General features: G+C 35.0%; 1 protein-coding gene across 8 annotated transcripts in view; it reads right to left on the minus strand.

The window, feature by feature from the left end:
• Window positions 1-15,475, minus strand: part of Col11a1 (collagen type XI alpha 1 chain) — a 189,704-nt gene that overhangs the window by 83,787 nt on the left and 90,442 nt on the right. For all 8 annotated transcript variants that reach the window (XM_040752004.1, XM_040752002.1, XM_040752003.1 and 5 more), the window contains 3 exons: window positions 8,625-8,678; window positions 6,659-6,766; window positions 4,067-4,120 (listed from right to left, as the gene is read on the minus strand). In XM_040752004.1, the coding sequence (XP_040607938.1) occupies window positions 4,067-4,120; window positions 6,659-6,766; window positions 8,625-8,678 (216 nt within the window). The remainder of the gene's footprint in view (window positions 1-4,066; window positions 4,121-6,658; window positions 6,767-8,624; window positions 8,679-15,475) is intronic.

Consider the following 15,475-nt stretch of genomic DNA (forward strand, 5'->3'; position numbering starts at 1 on the left):
TTAAGGTTAAAGGATAAAGAAAAGCATCATCTTGTTTAAGGAACACTTTACTTTTGTTAACTCTTGCATTTGAGTAATAAGATTTCAGAGAAAACTAATCAGAAATTTGCTGCTGGCAAAATGGAATACATCATAAATTCATATGAACTTGCAAGATACAATTGTGCTCATTCAAATGATATTATGAGAGTTTCCTATTATTTTTAAATCAAAATGAAAGTATATCATGATTTCTATGCATCTTAGTAAACAGATTAAGAATTCACAACAATAAATGGATCTCTACAGACATAAGTATTGCAAATTCCTAACATTTGAAAAGAATGTAAATGGAAGATTGAGCAATATATTACATATAAGATAGAAAATGTAAAGGACAAGTAAACAGCATTTTCAATCTCAAATACATTTAACTCACACATACCATTTTAAAAATATATCTTATTACATAAGGAAATAAACAGTATTTTGGAAACAGTTAAAAACACATAGCAAGATTAATACACCCAGTACATGAAAATGAGTGAAAACAGTAATATTCAGTCCACATATTGAGAAAGGAGAGTTTTTCCATCCATGTGTTATCTGTGAAGCTTATTAGCAAATGCTTGAGGTTGCAATATAACTAGAATTTCCTTTATCTGTTATACTTGCTATGCTTAGTGGTTTAAATAGGAAATATAAGAAAACAGACTAATGTAAAAATGCATCTCATGTACATCTATTTTAAAAATGAACTAAGTATGGTGGTGCATGGCTGTAATAAAAGCACACTTGATGTGGGATAATATTCTTGTTCACTGTAAAGAATTCCCACTCAGATTGTCTTATAAAATGATGAATGGCCAGTAACCAGGAAGTGTAGGCACAGCTACCAGACTAGAAGAATTCGGGAAGAGGAAAGGCCAAGAAGCAGTCCCCTTTACAGAGAAAGTGTACGGAGCCACGTGAATAAACATAGATAAGAATTATGGGTTAATTTAAACTGAAAGAGTATGTAAGTAATAAGCTTGAACAATTGGCCAAAAAGTTCATAATTAATATAAGCCTTGGTGTTTATTTGGGACTGAATGGCTGCAGGACCATCTACACACACTGGGTTTGAAACAGGTAGACTGAGAGTTCTAGGCCAGAATGCACTGTATAGCAAGTCCCTGTCTTTAAAGAAAAAAAGAATAACTATCCAAATTATTAACATTTGCAAATCAATTAATAGACCTACCAGTATGATTAGTAAATATATTAAGGCTATTCAATGACAGTTTTTTTATAAGCTAAAGCAAAGTTCGTTTCAAATTAAATGGGCAATCATAAAAAATCACATATCTTTTAAAATTAAAATATTTGTAAATGTTTCAAATATCACAGACTGAAACTTGAGCAGTATAAGTGATTATACTGAGCATCCAAAAGATGAAACCTGTAATGTTATTTTGACTGAAAAGTAGTAAGAGGTAAATACATTAAGAATCTTACATCCTTAGCCATCAGGGAAATGCAAATCAAAACAACTCTGAGATACCATCTTACTCCTGTCAGAATGGCTAAAATCAAAAACACCGAAGACAATTTATGCTGGAGAGGATGTGGAGAGAGAGGGACACTCCTCCACTGCTGGTGGGAGTGCCGACTCATACAGCCTCTTTGGAAATCAGTATGGAGATTCCTCAGGAAAATGGGAATTAATCTACCACAAGACCCAGCAATTCTACTCTTAGACATATATCCAAATGAGGCAAGTTCATACAACAAGGGCATCTGCTCCACTATGTTCATAGCAGCATTATTTGTAATAGCCAGAACCTGGAAGCAACCTAGATGCCCCTCAACTGAAGAGTGGATAGAGAAAATGTGGTACATTTACACAATGGAGTATTACTCAGCAGAAAAAAACAATGGAATCTTGAAATTCGCAGGGAAATGGATAGCACTGGAAGAAACCATCCTGAGTGAGGTAACCCAGTCGCAAAAAGACAAACATGGTATGTACTCACTCATATATGGATTTTTAGACATGGATCAGGATAGTGCCAGTCTGCACTTCCACTGATAGAGAGTCTGGGAAACAAGAAAGGACCTAAAAGATATGCATATATGCATAGTATCCAAGAGAAGAGGATGGAGACAAGATCCTCTGAATGGATGGGGAACACGGAGAGGAGTGGGGGGGAGTGGGACCTGGGAAGAAGAGAGGGGGTGAAGAGGAAGTGAGTTGGTCATGGGGGAAAAGGAAGTTGAGGGGGTGGGGGCAGAATAGGGGGAAGAGGGAATCATAGGATCGAATACAGATCAGGCACCAGAGCGACCTCGAGTGATCTAAAGGGATAACACCAATTGGCAAGCTTAGCAATAGTGGAGAGACCACCTCGAATGCCCATTCCTGATAATGAACTTGATGTCTATAACCATCCGGGAGCCTTCATCCTGTGACTGGTGGAAGCAGAGGCAAACACACAATTAATCACTGAACTGAACCCAAGGAGCCCAATGACAGAGGGAGAGGAGTGATGAGCAAATTGGCAAAGAATGGGCTGGCAAAACCAGCAGAGACAGCTGATCTGAACAGGGGAGAGCTCTTGGATTCCAGACTGACAGTGAGGAGGCCAGTATGGGACTGATCTAGACCCCCCAAATGTGAGTGTCAGCGAGAAGGCCTGGGCAACCTATGGGGCCCTGTGCTGTGGATCAGTGTCTATCCCTGATATACAAACAGTCTTCGTGTGCCTATAGCACAAAGAGGGATGCTCTCTCAGCCTGGACTCTTAGGGGAGTGCCTGGACCCTACCCAGAGTAAAATGACAGACTCTGATATCCCCTATGTGGAAGGATTTGGCAATAGGGTGGGAGGGTGGGGGGAAAGGGGAGTGGGGAGGAGGGGAGGGAGAGGGAACTGGGATTGACATGTAAAACAAGCTATTTAAAATAAAAAAATGACAAAAAAAGAAAAGATCACTATAAAAAATAAAAGCAATAAAAATTAAAAAATAAAAGTGTTCTTTCACCTAAAAAAAAAAGAATCTTGAAAGGATTCAGGATCATATAGGTTTTTCCTAAATTCAAAGACAAGTGTATTATGAGACACAGATGGGAAGGGAGGAACAAAACAAGATCATGGGAAAATAGAAGGGATATAAGGGTGCAGCCCCCAGCTAGGGAATCCCAGAGTCAGCGTAAGTCACAAGCAGCCAGGACAGACTGGCTCCCAGAAGTTTTGAAGGGAATATCGTTTTAACAGCACCTTCACCACAGACCCCTGGCCTCGAGAAATGTATCAGTGAATGTTTATATTGTTTGAAATCAACCAAATTTCAGAGACTTGCAATGAAACTCTAGGAAAATGAATGCTGTGATAAATAAAATTCAGAATTGTTAAAACAATGGAACAGAGGGAATGAAATGGTTCTTTGGCTATTGGCCCTTCCCACCAAAAGAGAGAGTCAGACTTTGATCCCTGAAACCACATGGTGGAAGGAAGAAACTGATCCCTGAAAATTGTTTCCTATTTTCTATATATGTGCCTTGGGATGTGAGCACATATGTGTAGATGTGTACACACATGTTCACATACACACAAATAAATAAATGGATATAAAAGAAAAAAACAGGTCAAACAACAAGGTTAATAGAAGTAAAATAAAAATCTATTATCTTCCACATGATATCCAGTATATAATTAAAAATATTTCCGTTTTCCTCTCTCAAACATCCTCCAACTATATCCCCTATATAACTAAACAATAACTATACAACTAAACATTTTTATCATAACAAGCTAGTAATTCTGCAGGACATCACACAATCACAGGCTCTCTGAAACACCCAAACACCACTTCAGGTGAGTGTATGTGTGTGTATGTGTGTGTGTTTGTGTGTATAGTATTATACATGTAAGCGTATTTTTTACTTGGTGATAAGTATTGATCAGAGGAAAATGATGTTTGTTTCTCTTTTTTCTCTATCTCAAAAACTAAGTCTCTAGAGATACGTTATTAGTTTAACTGTTTAATAGATTCTTAGTTTAACTGTGTATCACACAGACAAAACTAAAATGTTCAAATTATTTTACCTTAGGACCTTGTCTTCCTGGATATCCCGGCAATCCTGGAACCCCAAGTTTCCCCTAAAATTATGAAAAACACAAAGATAAATATAAACACCCTATGAAGCAATGCTTTAGGGAGAATTTTCTGGGTGCTTGAACAAACGATTCAGATACTTGTAATAATGCAAGTGTTTAATGCTTTACTGATACCTGAAAACCATCATTGTGCAAATGATAATATCTTCTTTAAGGACATAGAAGACTATTCTCACCCACTTTTTAATTATAAAGCATAACTGAAGAAAACAAGGTTTTAATTAAACATGAGAACAAATTAGTTAACATAGTTGGGATACATTCAGAATTTACCAATTTAACAAAGAAAACCTTTATGATAAGATATTTTATTTGTCACATTCTAATAGTAAATCAAGCTATAGGGTTATGTAACTTTTTCTAAGTAATTGTATTTTAATACCCTACTTAAATTTACAAATGAAAATGTTCATTTGTATAAATACTGGTTAAATCTAGGTCAATACATTTAACATATGTTGAGAACTATAGCAAGTGATGATAATTTACATGAAGTGTTATTCCTGGAAGTAAGTGCTTGAGTATGTAACTATTTTGATCCAGTCCAATGAAGTTATTCCTCAAAGTAAAAATTTTAAAAACAAAAGTTATATTATAATCAGTTCCAAAGTTGTATAACAAATACTGTGACTTAAGAAGTTTTTCTGATGAATTAGTCTCATATATTTCTTTTTGCATAAAGAAAAAAATAGCACAAGTAAGAAATGCATTAAATGAATTGACTAAATTTTTTGTGGAATTCTGGACATCTCTTTTTACAACAAAATTCTAAATGAGTACCATATAATTTTACATTAAATTTTTAAACTTCAGCATATAAAAGTATCATTACTGATAATGTACATTTTCAAAAATAATAGGAGCCAATATAGGCATAAACTCACAGGTGCAATATTAAATAAAAACAAATTTTTAAAAACAAAAACAAAAGTTTTCCTGGAGAAAGTCAGACAAGAACAGAGTTTATGACCTTGTCATACACACTGAAATAAAGAATTATAAGAGTTACAACTGACACTGCATAGACAAGCAATTCTCAGATGGAGAATATGCTAACAAGCCCTAAGAAGCTGCTTTTAATGACAACCCTTTAGATATATTATGCTACAATAGCTTATTTCTTGTTTATATGCCATTGATTTCAAGGCGAATGATAATCTCTAATGATCACCAGGCTATTTGTGTTCTATTTTAATTGCTATATGAGACTATATACTCTTATATTATAGAATCATTTTATAATAAATATAGACAGAAAACTTGTGTTGTTTTAAATAATGATGATCATGATACAAATATCTATAAATAGGCATTTCATAATGAGATGCTACATGTGGAAAAGCGCAGGGCAGAGCTTTAGAATATTTTCTGGGATCATTGTACATAACAGTATAGCTTAAATGGGAGGAAGGTCATCAGAGAACCTTGACCAAATGAAAATGAACATCAAAGCATCTACAACCTCGATGCCTTGGCTTCCCGTCATCTCTTGCCCTACTCTTAAATACTATGGTGCTCATTTGTAAATGGTTTCTAAAGCATGAGCCCTGTAAAACTGCCAGAGCAGTGATTCTAGAAGGGAGACACTTTCATTCATCTCTCCACAATATCTACACAGTAACAACCAAACTTACTTCTACAACAAAATGTGTGCAGGTGGAAATATTACAATTTTCTAATCAAGAACGTAATTTCTTCATTTTCCAGACAAGCAATGTTCTTGCTGGAGAAAAATATTTAAACAAAGAAGGGAATTCATAAGAACTCTATCAACTGGATAGAGCAACTATTTTTACGTTGCTTTATTATTCCTATGAAACAATTATTATCATTTAATATTTCTCATTTTCCCTCCATCAATTAAGTTCTTAGATTGTGGATAAACACAGAACCTGCCTGGCATGTTTAAGGCCATGGCATTAATCCTCAATAGACTCCTAAATCATAGTAACTTAAGCTCATACTAAATAAAAAGTTTCCTAAATAGCTAGATTGTCCATGAGGCAAAATTAACGTTGTTTACTACATTTAAAAATGATAATGGAAATATTTTGTCATAGCCCATATGACCTAGGTTCTTTCAAAACAATTAATATTGTATTTACTTGGAAATACTTTCTTAATATCAGGTTAAATTAAAATCTCTTGTAAAGAAGCCTGAATACATACATATATATATACTTTATATAGTACCCAAGAAAATACATTTATACACAAAAAGAAAAGACCTACTTTGTTTTGGGACAAATATACTTTGGTTTGATCTGATACAATAAGTAAGCCATCATCCACTGTTTGCTTTAAACTCAGGATATTTATAATCATCATCAAGTGCTGGCAAGCTTTAGGAATGGCTGCACCTGATTTAGCCCATGGGAAGAAAAGTACAAATGTAGCCAGCTCAAAACTGAGAGCTCTCTCATTACTGTAAGAGTATTGCACACTGAATACAAGGACTTTGTGATTAAAGTGACACAGAAGTACTCTGCCCTGCACTCTGATAGATGAAAGCCCACCAACCTTCTCTCCTGCTTGACCAGAGGGTCCTGGGTCTCCAGTTGGACCTGCACGGCCTTTGGGGCCCTCAGGGCCATCTTCCCCTCTTGGGCCAACTTGACCCACCTCTCCCTGAAATAAAAAATAATATTGTTCATTTAAAACACTTCCACATTTGGAGGTGGAGATTCTAGTCTTTCAGAAAAGATTGGGGTTTTTTTGACTCTTGGTTTGCTGCCTCATTTTCTGTTTCCTTGCTTTCTTATGAGAAAAGAGTTGAAATATTTGATGTCCACAAGCATTTCATTCTTGAATAAATAATTGTATGTGGCCTAATATTTAAAAAGTGTGGAAGCTTGATGGTAAAACGTATTCCCTTACTGCTTACATTTTATCTGCAATGGAAGGAGAAACAGACAGAGACACAAAGATAGAGACAGAGACAGAGACACAGAGAGACAAAGCATGCATATGGGAGAGAAGGAAGAATAAAGATTAGAAAGCAACTTTGGAAACTATCATTTAGAAGCCTTCGTTTGGAATTTTTTTATCTTGAGCCAATTGGGAGCTGAATTTCAAACAGTCTCCCGTCCTGGCAGCCTTCACATGAAATACAGGGAATTATAACCACTCTAACGTCTGCTTCTTTGATTAGATGAAGTGTTTATATCAGTTATGAAATAAAGTATTTAATTTATGCTAGTTGAATTAATCCACTTTAAAATCTGTCATTACCAGTAAAACTGCATTTCTTTCTTCTAGTAATTTTGACCATACTATCATACTATTGTGAAACTGCCATAAACAACAGTATTCGTCTCTGTAGAGATGCTGTTGAGGTATTATCTTAATAAACCTACTATTGAGGTGAGACTATCAAACTTGTATTTGGCTGTGTAACTCTATGGCAGAATGTCTGTCTAGCATTGTGAAAGTACATACTTACATCCTCAACACTAAAAAAAAACCAAATGCACATCATGCACACATCCTCCTGAAATCAATTAAGCATAGCTTATCTTAAAAAGGCAAATATGCCAGACATGCTGGTAGGTGCATGCCTTTAATCACAACACCCAGAAGGCAGGAGCAAGTGGTCTTTGTGAGTTTTGTCACAGGCTGGGCTACTAACTAGTTCAAGTCTATCTATGACTACATAGTGAGTTCCTGTCTCAAAAACAAAAGCAAAAGCAAAATATGAAAAGAAATGACAAATATACTTGATGAATAGCAGAATAAATGCATCTAGCATCCAACACAAAGCAAGCATTTTTGGGAGCCAGAGGTATCAAATTCATTCCCCATTAAAACTGTGTCTTTAACATGATGGCTTTATTAAAATTTAACCCAAGAGGTATTTTCATACATGTGTGTGTGTCCTATAAAATTGAACACAATAACTAGAAAAACACTGGTACTATACTCTCCCCACTGTCGTTATATTGTCCAATATTCATACAACAATTGAAATGAGGTGCCTTTGACAGTATTTTATTTAACCTTTGCTTGCTAAGAAAAATATATTTGTACAAGGTGATAGCTAATGTTTATGTCCCATTGAAACAAGCTAGGGTCACTTTGGAGAAAGAAAGCTCAATCGAAAAAATGCCCCCACAAGATTGGTCTGAAGGCAAGACTGCAATGCGTTTTCATGATTTGAAGTTGGAGGTAGAATGTTTGTGCCATCCTGGGATGATAGTCCTGGATGCTGTAAGAAGCAAACTGAGCTAGCTAGGAAGAGAATGCCAGTATGTAGCACATATTCACAGCCTCTGTATCAGCTCATACCTCCAGGTTCCTCTCCTACTTGAATTCTTCCCTTTACTTCTAAATTTCTCAATGATATAATGCTACCTGGAAGTGTGAAGGAAATAAATCCTTTTTTCCTTAAATTGCTTTTCATCATTGTGTTTTACCATAGCAGTAGAAAGCTGACCTAAAACATACAATGTTTTCAAATTTATATATTCACGTAAATCTTTTTACTCACTCTGTCACCTTTAAGCCCCATGTCACCTTTGAACCCTGGAAAGCCATCTTCACCCTATTATGAATAAAGAAGATTTTACTCAATTATTTTGAATTACTAAAATATAAGTCTATGTATAATAAATATTAATAATTAGAAGAAATATCTTCTGAGCAAAAAATTTGCAGTCATGAAACCACAGATTCTCTGTTCCATCCTGGACTTATTTCTGTATCCCCAGAATTTTATCATCCTTCCATAGTGATTGGCTATAAATTAGAGAATTTTTACAAAAATATTCATTACTATCTCTCTGCTTCTTGGAAGAAAAATAGTTTATTAATAATAGCATTCCTTTTCAATATATAAACAAAGAAAGAGTATTTAAATAGTTATCACTAACATAAATTAACTAACTTAAAAATATTTTTACTCAAAGAGACACATTGTTACATTGGAATGTTCATGATTTTCAGTTTTCTTCAATGGAATGACACTGGGCTTATCAACCTCATGTGCAGAAGTAGTTGACTAACAAAAAACGGGCTCCATAATTTTTTGTATGCTTTTATTAGGTATAGTTTGATATGAGGCTTTATTGTCTTTTTTTCTTTTGGGTACTGTTTTGTTTTCTTGGTTTGAGAGGGGGTTGTTTGTTTTGATCAAACTTAAAGTTCTGTGAGTAGGGAGGGGGAGAGGATCTGGAAGGATTTGGAGAAGGGGAAGCATATGATCAAACTATAATTTATTTTTAAAATTTTTTAAATTATAGAAATATTATAAAAGGAGAGTTTTCATGATTTTTATGTAATTTGCATTCAATAAATAAATTTTAACTCAAATTATTGTTTAAACTGTCCTCTATTATCTGATGATGAATTAGAAAATTTATAATACATCTTACAGGTAGAGACTATCAATTATCCATAACTTGATAAGGTAGGTGACACTAAAAATGGTGCATCCTTTGGCACAGGGAGGGGATATTTTGACTATGGAAATATTTTTATCTACTAGAAAACTAGAACTAGAAAGATTCAGGAAGAGTCTTACTGCTATTTGAAGTTCAAATAAAACAAACTGATTTATTTTTCAATACACTTTAAATGGACATTTACTGTGTACAAAGAAATGTAAAACATTTTGTGTATTTTTCTGGTACCAGCAATAGATGAAAACAGAACATGACATAGACATAGTTATTAGTTCTTTCAGGATTTTACATATTAAATTTTGATGACTTTTATACTCTCTCCCAACACTTCTCAGACACAGAACCCTTCCCTACATTAAATTCTATGTCCGTTGTTCTTTAAATATTTCCTTCATTTTTGAGATGATGCTATAATTACATCATCTCCTTCTTGCCAGACTCCAGACATCCCTCCAAACCCTTCCAAATACCCTTCCTTGGTCTCTTTCAAATTGTTGGCCTCTTTTTTATTAATTGTTATTAAATATATATACATAGGTATATAGGTACACACATTAATAAAATTACCTTTAAAACACAAAAAGTAATCACATCACATTTTATCTCATTAGCATTCCCACTATTTATGACATTAGATAATGAGGAGTATACTATAATCTGTGCTTATAATGTAAATAAATTCCTATCACAATATATCATTAAGATAAAGACATGGAATTAATTAAAATAATTATTAAAATACTCAACTATTCTGATACATATCTTTGCAATAAATCTTGCCCAAAAAAGAAAAATAAAAGTTTTCAAATTTTTATACAGCTTTATAAGATTTCAAAAATATTCTGATTATATGAACTTTTAACCATATGGTAGCATAAACATGACCTGTGGAAAGACAACACCAATTGACCAGCCAACATGGATAGAATTTTCACTAGGCTTCACCCTGAAATGAAGAGTTATGGGCATTTAATGAGTACTAACAGAGATCATCCTTCTCCTAGGAAAGAGCCACTTATATGCTATATGATCTTAAGCTGTCAGCCCTAAACCCACAGAGTCATTAGGTTATGTTTAAATATATAGAGAGAGTGCTGTTTGTATATGTACATGTATAAAACTACCAACAGAAGAGGTCATGCATTTGAAGAGGGTAATAGAAAGACCTAGAAGGGAAATAATAGGGGAGGTCAATATGCTGTAAATACACTGTTTATATGGAATTAAAAAGTTTTCTTTCCCCAAGGTGCTGAATAATTCCTAAATGCTTGGAGGAAAAGAATTTATGTATTGAAGAAAGATATATTAAAGGTATATATAAATGAATAATGAATAGATTTAGAAGAGAAGTGACAACAGAATTTGTAATAATATTGCCAGTGAAATATATTGACAGGAAAGATTCTAGTATGTACTCATGAATTGGCAAGTTTAATATCATGAGGTTGCCCTGTGTTTCAAAATCAACTCATTCAATGAAACCCCACCAACATATATGCAAATAATGACATGAGAGGCCCTGATTTGATAGAGAATGTGGACAGTTGCATGGGAGCTTTGGTAGGAAGAAAGAAAATGGAGAAATATTGTATGGATATTATAGTAACAAAAAAAGATGATCCCAATGTAATCCTTAACAGAGACTGAAAAAAATCTCACTTTTCATATGGCAATACAAAATATCCATGACAGTCAGAGTAATACTAAGGAAAAATAAAGAGCCGAGGGTATCACTATCTTAGTTGTAAAATTATACTACAGATTTCTAGATCAAATTTCAGAAACAGCTTAGTACTGACATAAAAGCAGAGCCATCAGTCAATGAATAGAATTGAAGACACGCATATAAATACACATTCCTACTCCTTTCCTTTATTTTGATATTATACTATAATTACACCACTTCTCCCTTGCCTTTTCTCCTCCAAATATTCCGATATATCCCTCCTTAGTGTCTTTCAAATTCTTGGCCTTTTCTTTTATTAATCATTATTACATGAATATATTTTTCATTGTCATTATATATTTTCACGAAAGCACAAACACCATTTTTTACCTCAAAATACCTTAATGATGAAGTTAAATTAGACCCAGGCTAAGCCATAATTTAACCCTTAATCACTTCTAATGCCTTTTGTCTTGAATTGCTCTTCCATCCTCATCCAAGTCCTGGGACTGACTTCCATAAAACTGGGGTTTGAGCTATATCGTCAGAGTCCTTCACACCACACATGGTGGCTCATTCACTTTCCTGACCCATAATTCATAAATTTTCCTTGGTTAAAATTGTTCCTCATATAATTAACCTCTGTTTCCTGTGTGTCCCCAAATATGTATTTGTTATGACAAAAATAAGTCAATTTGCACTTAATCACAAGAAAGCATTGTCTTCAATAAACAGTAGAACCAATAAGCATTCCTGATTAGCCATTGAATCCCTGGTGCTTAACCTATTTGACACCTTAAAATCCATGATGCTCAATAAGCATTAAGTGAACAAATGGGAAAATGTCCATGTTTCAGCTGGTGATTTACAAATTAGGTAAAGGTCCAGAAAATGGCATACATTAAGCTATTATGGCTACATGAAATGTGAGCCCCAGGTTCATGTGTTGAATGCTTGTTGTTTTCTGCTAACACCATTTTGAAGGCTGTGGGAGTTCATAAGCTGTGCCCACTCTAGCAGAAAGAGTTCCCTAAGGCATCATTTGAGCATCTTAACCAGCCTTGAGTTCTTGCTATGTCCATACTGCACAGATGGAGTCCTATCTGCCATAGCTTCCCCACCATGATTGACTGAAACTGCTGGCACTATGCCTGCAAATAGAACTTTTCAACCTTGAATGTTTGTATAGTATGTTTTCAACGTTCATCAAAAGACATTGAGGACAGAATAAAGAGGTAACTCACAAAATATGAGAAAACAAATAGGAAAAACTCATAAGTACATTAAAGAATGTTCAACATCAATGTGCAACGTTGTTGATCATTATGAAAATGAAAATGAAGCTACTGGGATGACTGCTGTTAAACACAAGGAAAGGATATATGTGTTGATGAGAGTGCAGAGAAACTGTGAGTTCACTGTACTATCAGTGAGAATGGAAAGTAGATGTACTACAAAATTATAAAATTAAAGTGGAAATTTTAGGTCTGAGTATGTACATGACAGTTGTATGCAGAATCTTAAATGTATTCATACACTTGTCGTGAGAATGATAAGCAAACCTATAGCAGCAATCAAAGTGTTCACTGATGTACTAATGGGTATGCGAAAACAGCTGATATATGTGAGGAAATGTTGTTTAGCTTTTAAAGGAAGGCAATACTTAGCCATTATAAAAATCCGAGGGCCTTGAATTGTTGCATGAAATGTTTTGATGCAGGAAAGCACAAAGACATAAGCCTGGAAACAGTGACACAAACCTGAGACACATATAAATTAAGAATTTGTAGTCTTTTTCCTCAGGAGTAAACAATGCGGTTTTCAAGATCCTAGTGGAAAAGTGGCCTTTTAAAAAGCAGTCTGCTCTGTGTGCTCAAAGGTACTAGAGCTAAGAGAGAGGCTGAAGAGCTGAAATGGCCATTCACTGCCTATTCATTACTGTCATTACTGTTTCCCCTGAGACAAAGGTAATTACACAGTTGCCAAGTTTAGTTTAAAGAAAGCTGTTTGTTGTGTCTAAGAATCAGTAAAAGTATTGGGGATTATTTTGAACAATCCTAGTTAGTTGGCTAATTTTATTTTTTTCATTTGAATTTATTTATTTACTCATTTATTTAATTCTTTCAAACAATTTTTGCCAGGCCTGAAATACTCTTAAAACATTAAAAAATATAATACCCGATTTCTTTAGGTTTATCATTGATCACCATGACTAAGCAAATGATGTGTCAAGTCACTAGATTTCAAGTGCTAAAATTAATTAATTTTAGAGTAACAAAACGAAAGTGCAGAATCTGGCTAGAGCTATAGAACAAAAGCTATGTGCTTTGGTTTATTTGCTGTTATAGTGGAAGATTTAGAGAATGATATGAATTCAAAATCAAAGAGAATCTTAATCTCAGTGTGCTAAATTCCTCTTTCACCATTTGATATCCATAAACACCATTGTTGAGTAGTAAGGATTTTTATTTTCTTCAGATTTTAGAGGCTTTGGGGATTTGACCTCCTTACTTTACATCCTAGGAAAGGTTCTACCACTGAGGTACACTGCTCTTTAAAAACCTTTCTGTCTCTTCTTAATCTATTATTTTCATATTTCAAAAAGACAAATGTATATTAAAATTCATTTCAACACAGTATAACAAGAATAATTCTATTTTAAAAACTTTTATTCATTTACCTAGAATTCCCAAATTAAGATACATATTAATACACTGTTATATTAGTTAGAAATAAAGGCATAGCATTTAAAACTTAGATTAAAAGTGAAGCTTAAAAATGTTAAGTTTCTCTTTATAATATATATTTCATTTTTTATTTTTAAATTTAAATTTAGAGTAGAAACAAGGTTGCTTCACATGTTGATTCCAGGTCCCTCTCCCTTTCCCTCCCCTCCTCCCGTGCCCCCCTCCAACCCTCCCAAATATCCCCTCATTTCCCCAGGGAGGGTGAGGCCCTCCATGAGGGTGTCCATAGTCTGTAATTTCATCCAGGGCATGACCTAGACCCTCCCCCAAGAGTTCAGGGTGAGAGTGCATCTCACATTGTTGGATGGGAGTCCAAAGTAATGTGTATACTCAGGATAAATACTGATCTACTGCCCAAGGCTCAATAGATTACGTAGGCCTCCTCACTGACACCCACATTCAGGGGGGTCTTGATCAGTCCCATGTTGGATTCCCAGGCTTCAGCCTGGGATTCAAGAGTTAACCCTTGTCAGGTCAGCTGTTTCTGGGGTTAAATCAGCCCAGTCTTAACTCCTTTGGTCATCAGTCCTCCCTCTCTTTCACTGGCTTTCTTGAGTTCAGCTCAGTGCTTAGCCGTGGGAGTTTGCCTGTGCTTTCATCAGCCACTGAATGAAGGTTATGTTTCCCAGACTCTCTGGCCATGGGATTGTAGGCTGGCACTCCCCAGATCTATGTCTAAAATCCATATATGAGAGAGTATATGCCACATATCTCTTTTTGTGACTGGGTTACCACACTCAGGTTGGTTTCTTCTAGTGCCATCCATTTGCCTGCAAATTTCAGGATTCCATTGTTTTTTTCTGCTGAATAGTACTCCATTGTGTAAATGTACCACATTTTCTCTATCCACTCTTTGGTTGAGGGGCATCTAGGTTGCTTCCAAGTTCTGGCTATTACAAATAATGCTGCTATGAGCATAGTGGAACAGACATCCTTGTTGTATGAATTTTCATCTTTTGGATATATGACTAAGAGTGGAGTTGCTGGGTCTTGTGGTAGGTTTATTCCCGTTATTCTGAGGAATCTCCATACTGATTTCCAAAGTGGCAGTACAAGTTGGCACTCCCACCAGCAGTTGGATGAGTATTCCCCTTTCACCACCACCTCTCCTGCATAAATTGTCGTTGGTGTTTTTTATTTTAGCCAAGCATCCCAGATCCTAAGTTTCCCTTTTATACATTTATTTTCGATGACACTTGGGTCAGAATACAGAACTTTGACTCCAATGAAAACTTTCAAGTAGTTTTGTTTTTGTGCCTTGTTTCTTCTGAAACTAAACACAACTCAAAGTAACCAATAATTATTTGGTGTTTCCTTGGAGAAGTGTGCTACATTTATTTGCATGGATGCTTTCCCATTTGCTTCTAATCATCTATAATTTATTTTTCACTTTTCAACTAATTCCCACTCCCTAAATTTAGCATATGCCTCCTCAATTAAATACCTTTCTTTTAAATATTGGCCACTTAAAAATCTTTGGTGGGCGCTGACTCCAGTAGGCAAACTGAATTGGTATATAGGTATT

Source organism: Mesocricetus auratus, unplaced genomic scaffold (assembly GCF_017639785.1).
Source record: "Mesocricetus auratus isolate SY011 unplaced genomic scaffold, BCM_Maur_2.0 Super-Scaffold_100009, whole genome shotgun sequence".
NCBI lineage: Eukaryota > Metazoa > Chordata > Mammalia > Rodentia > Cricetidae > Mesocricetus > Mesocricetus auratus.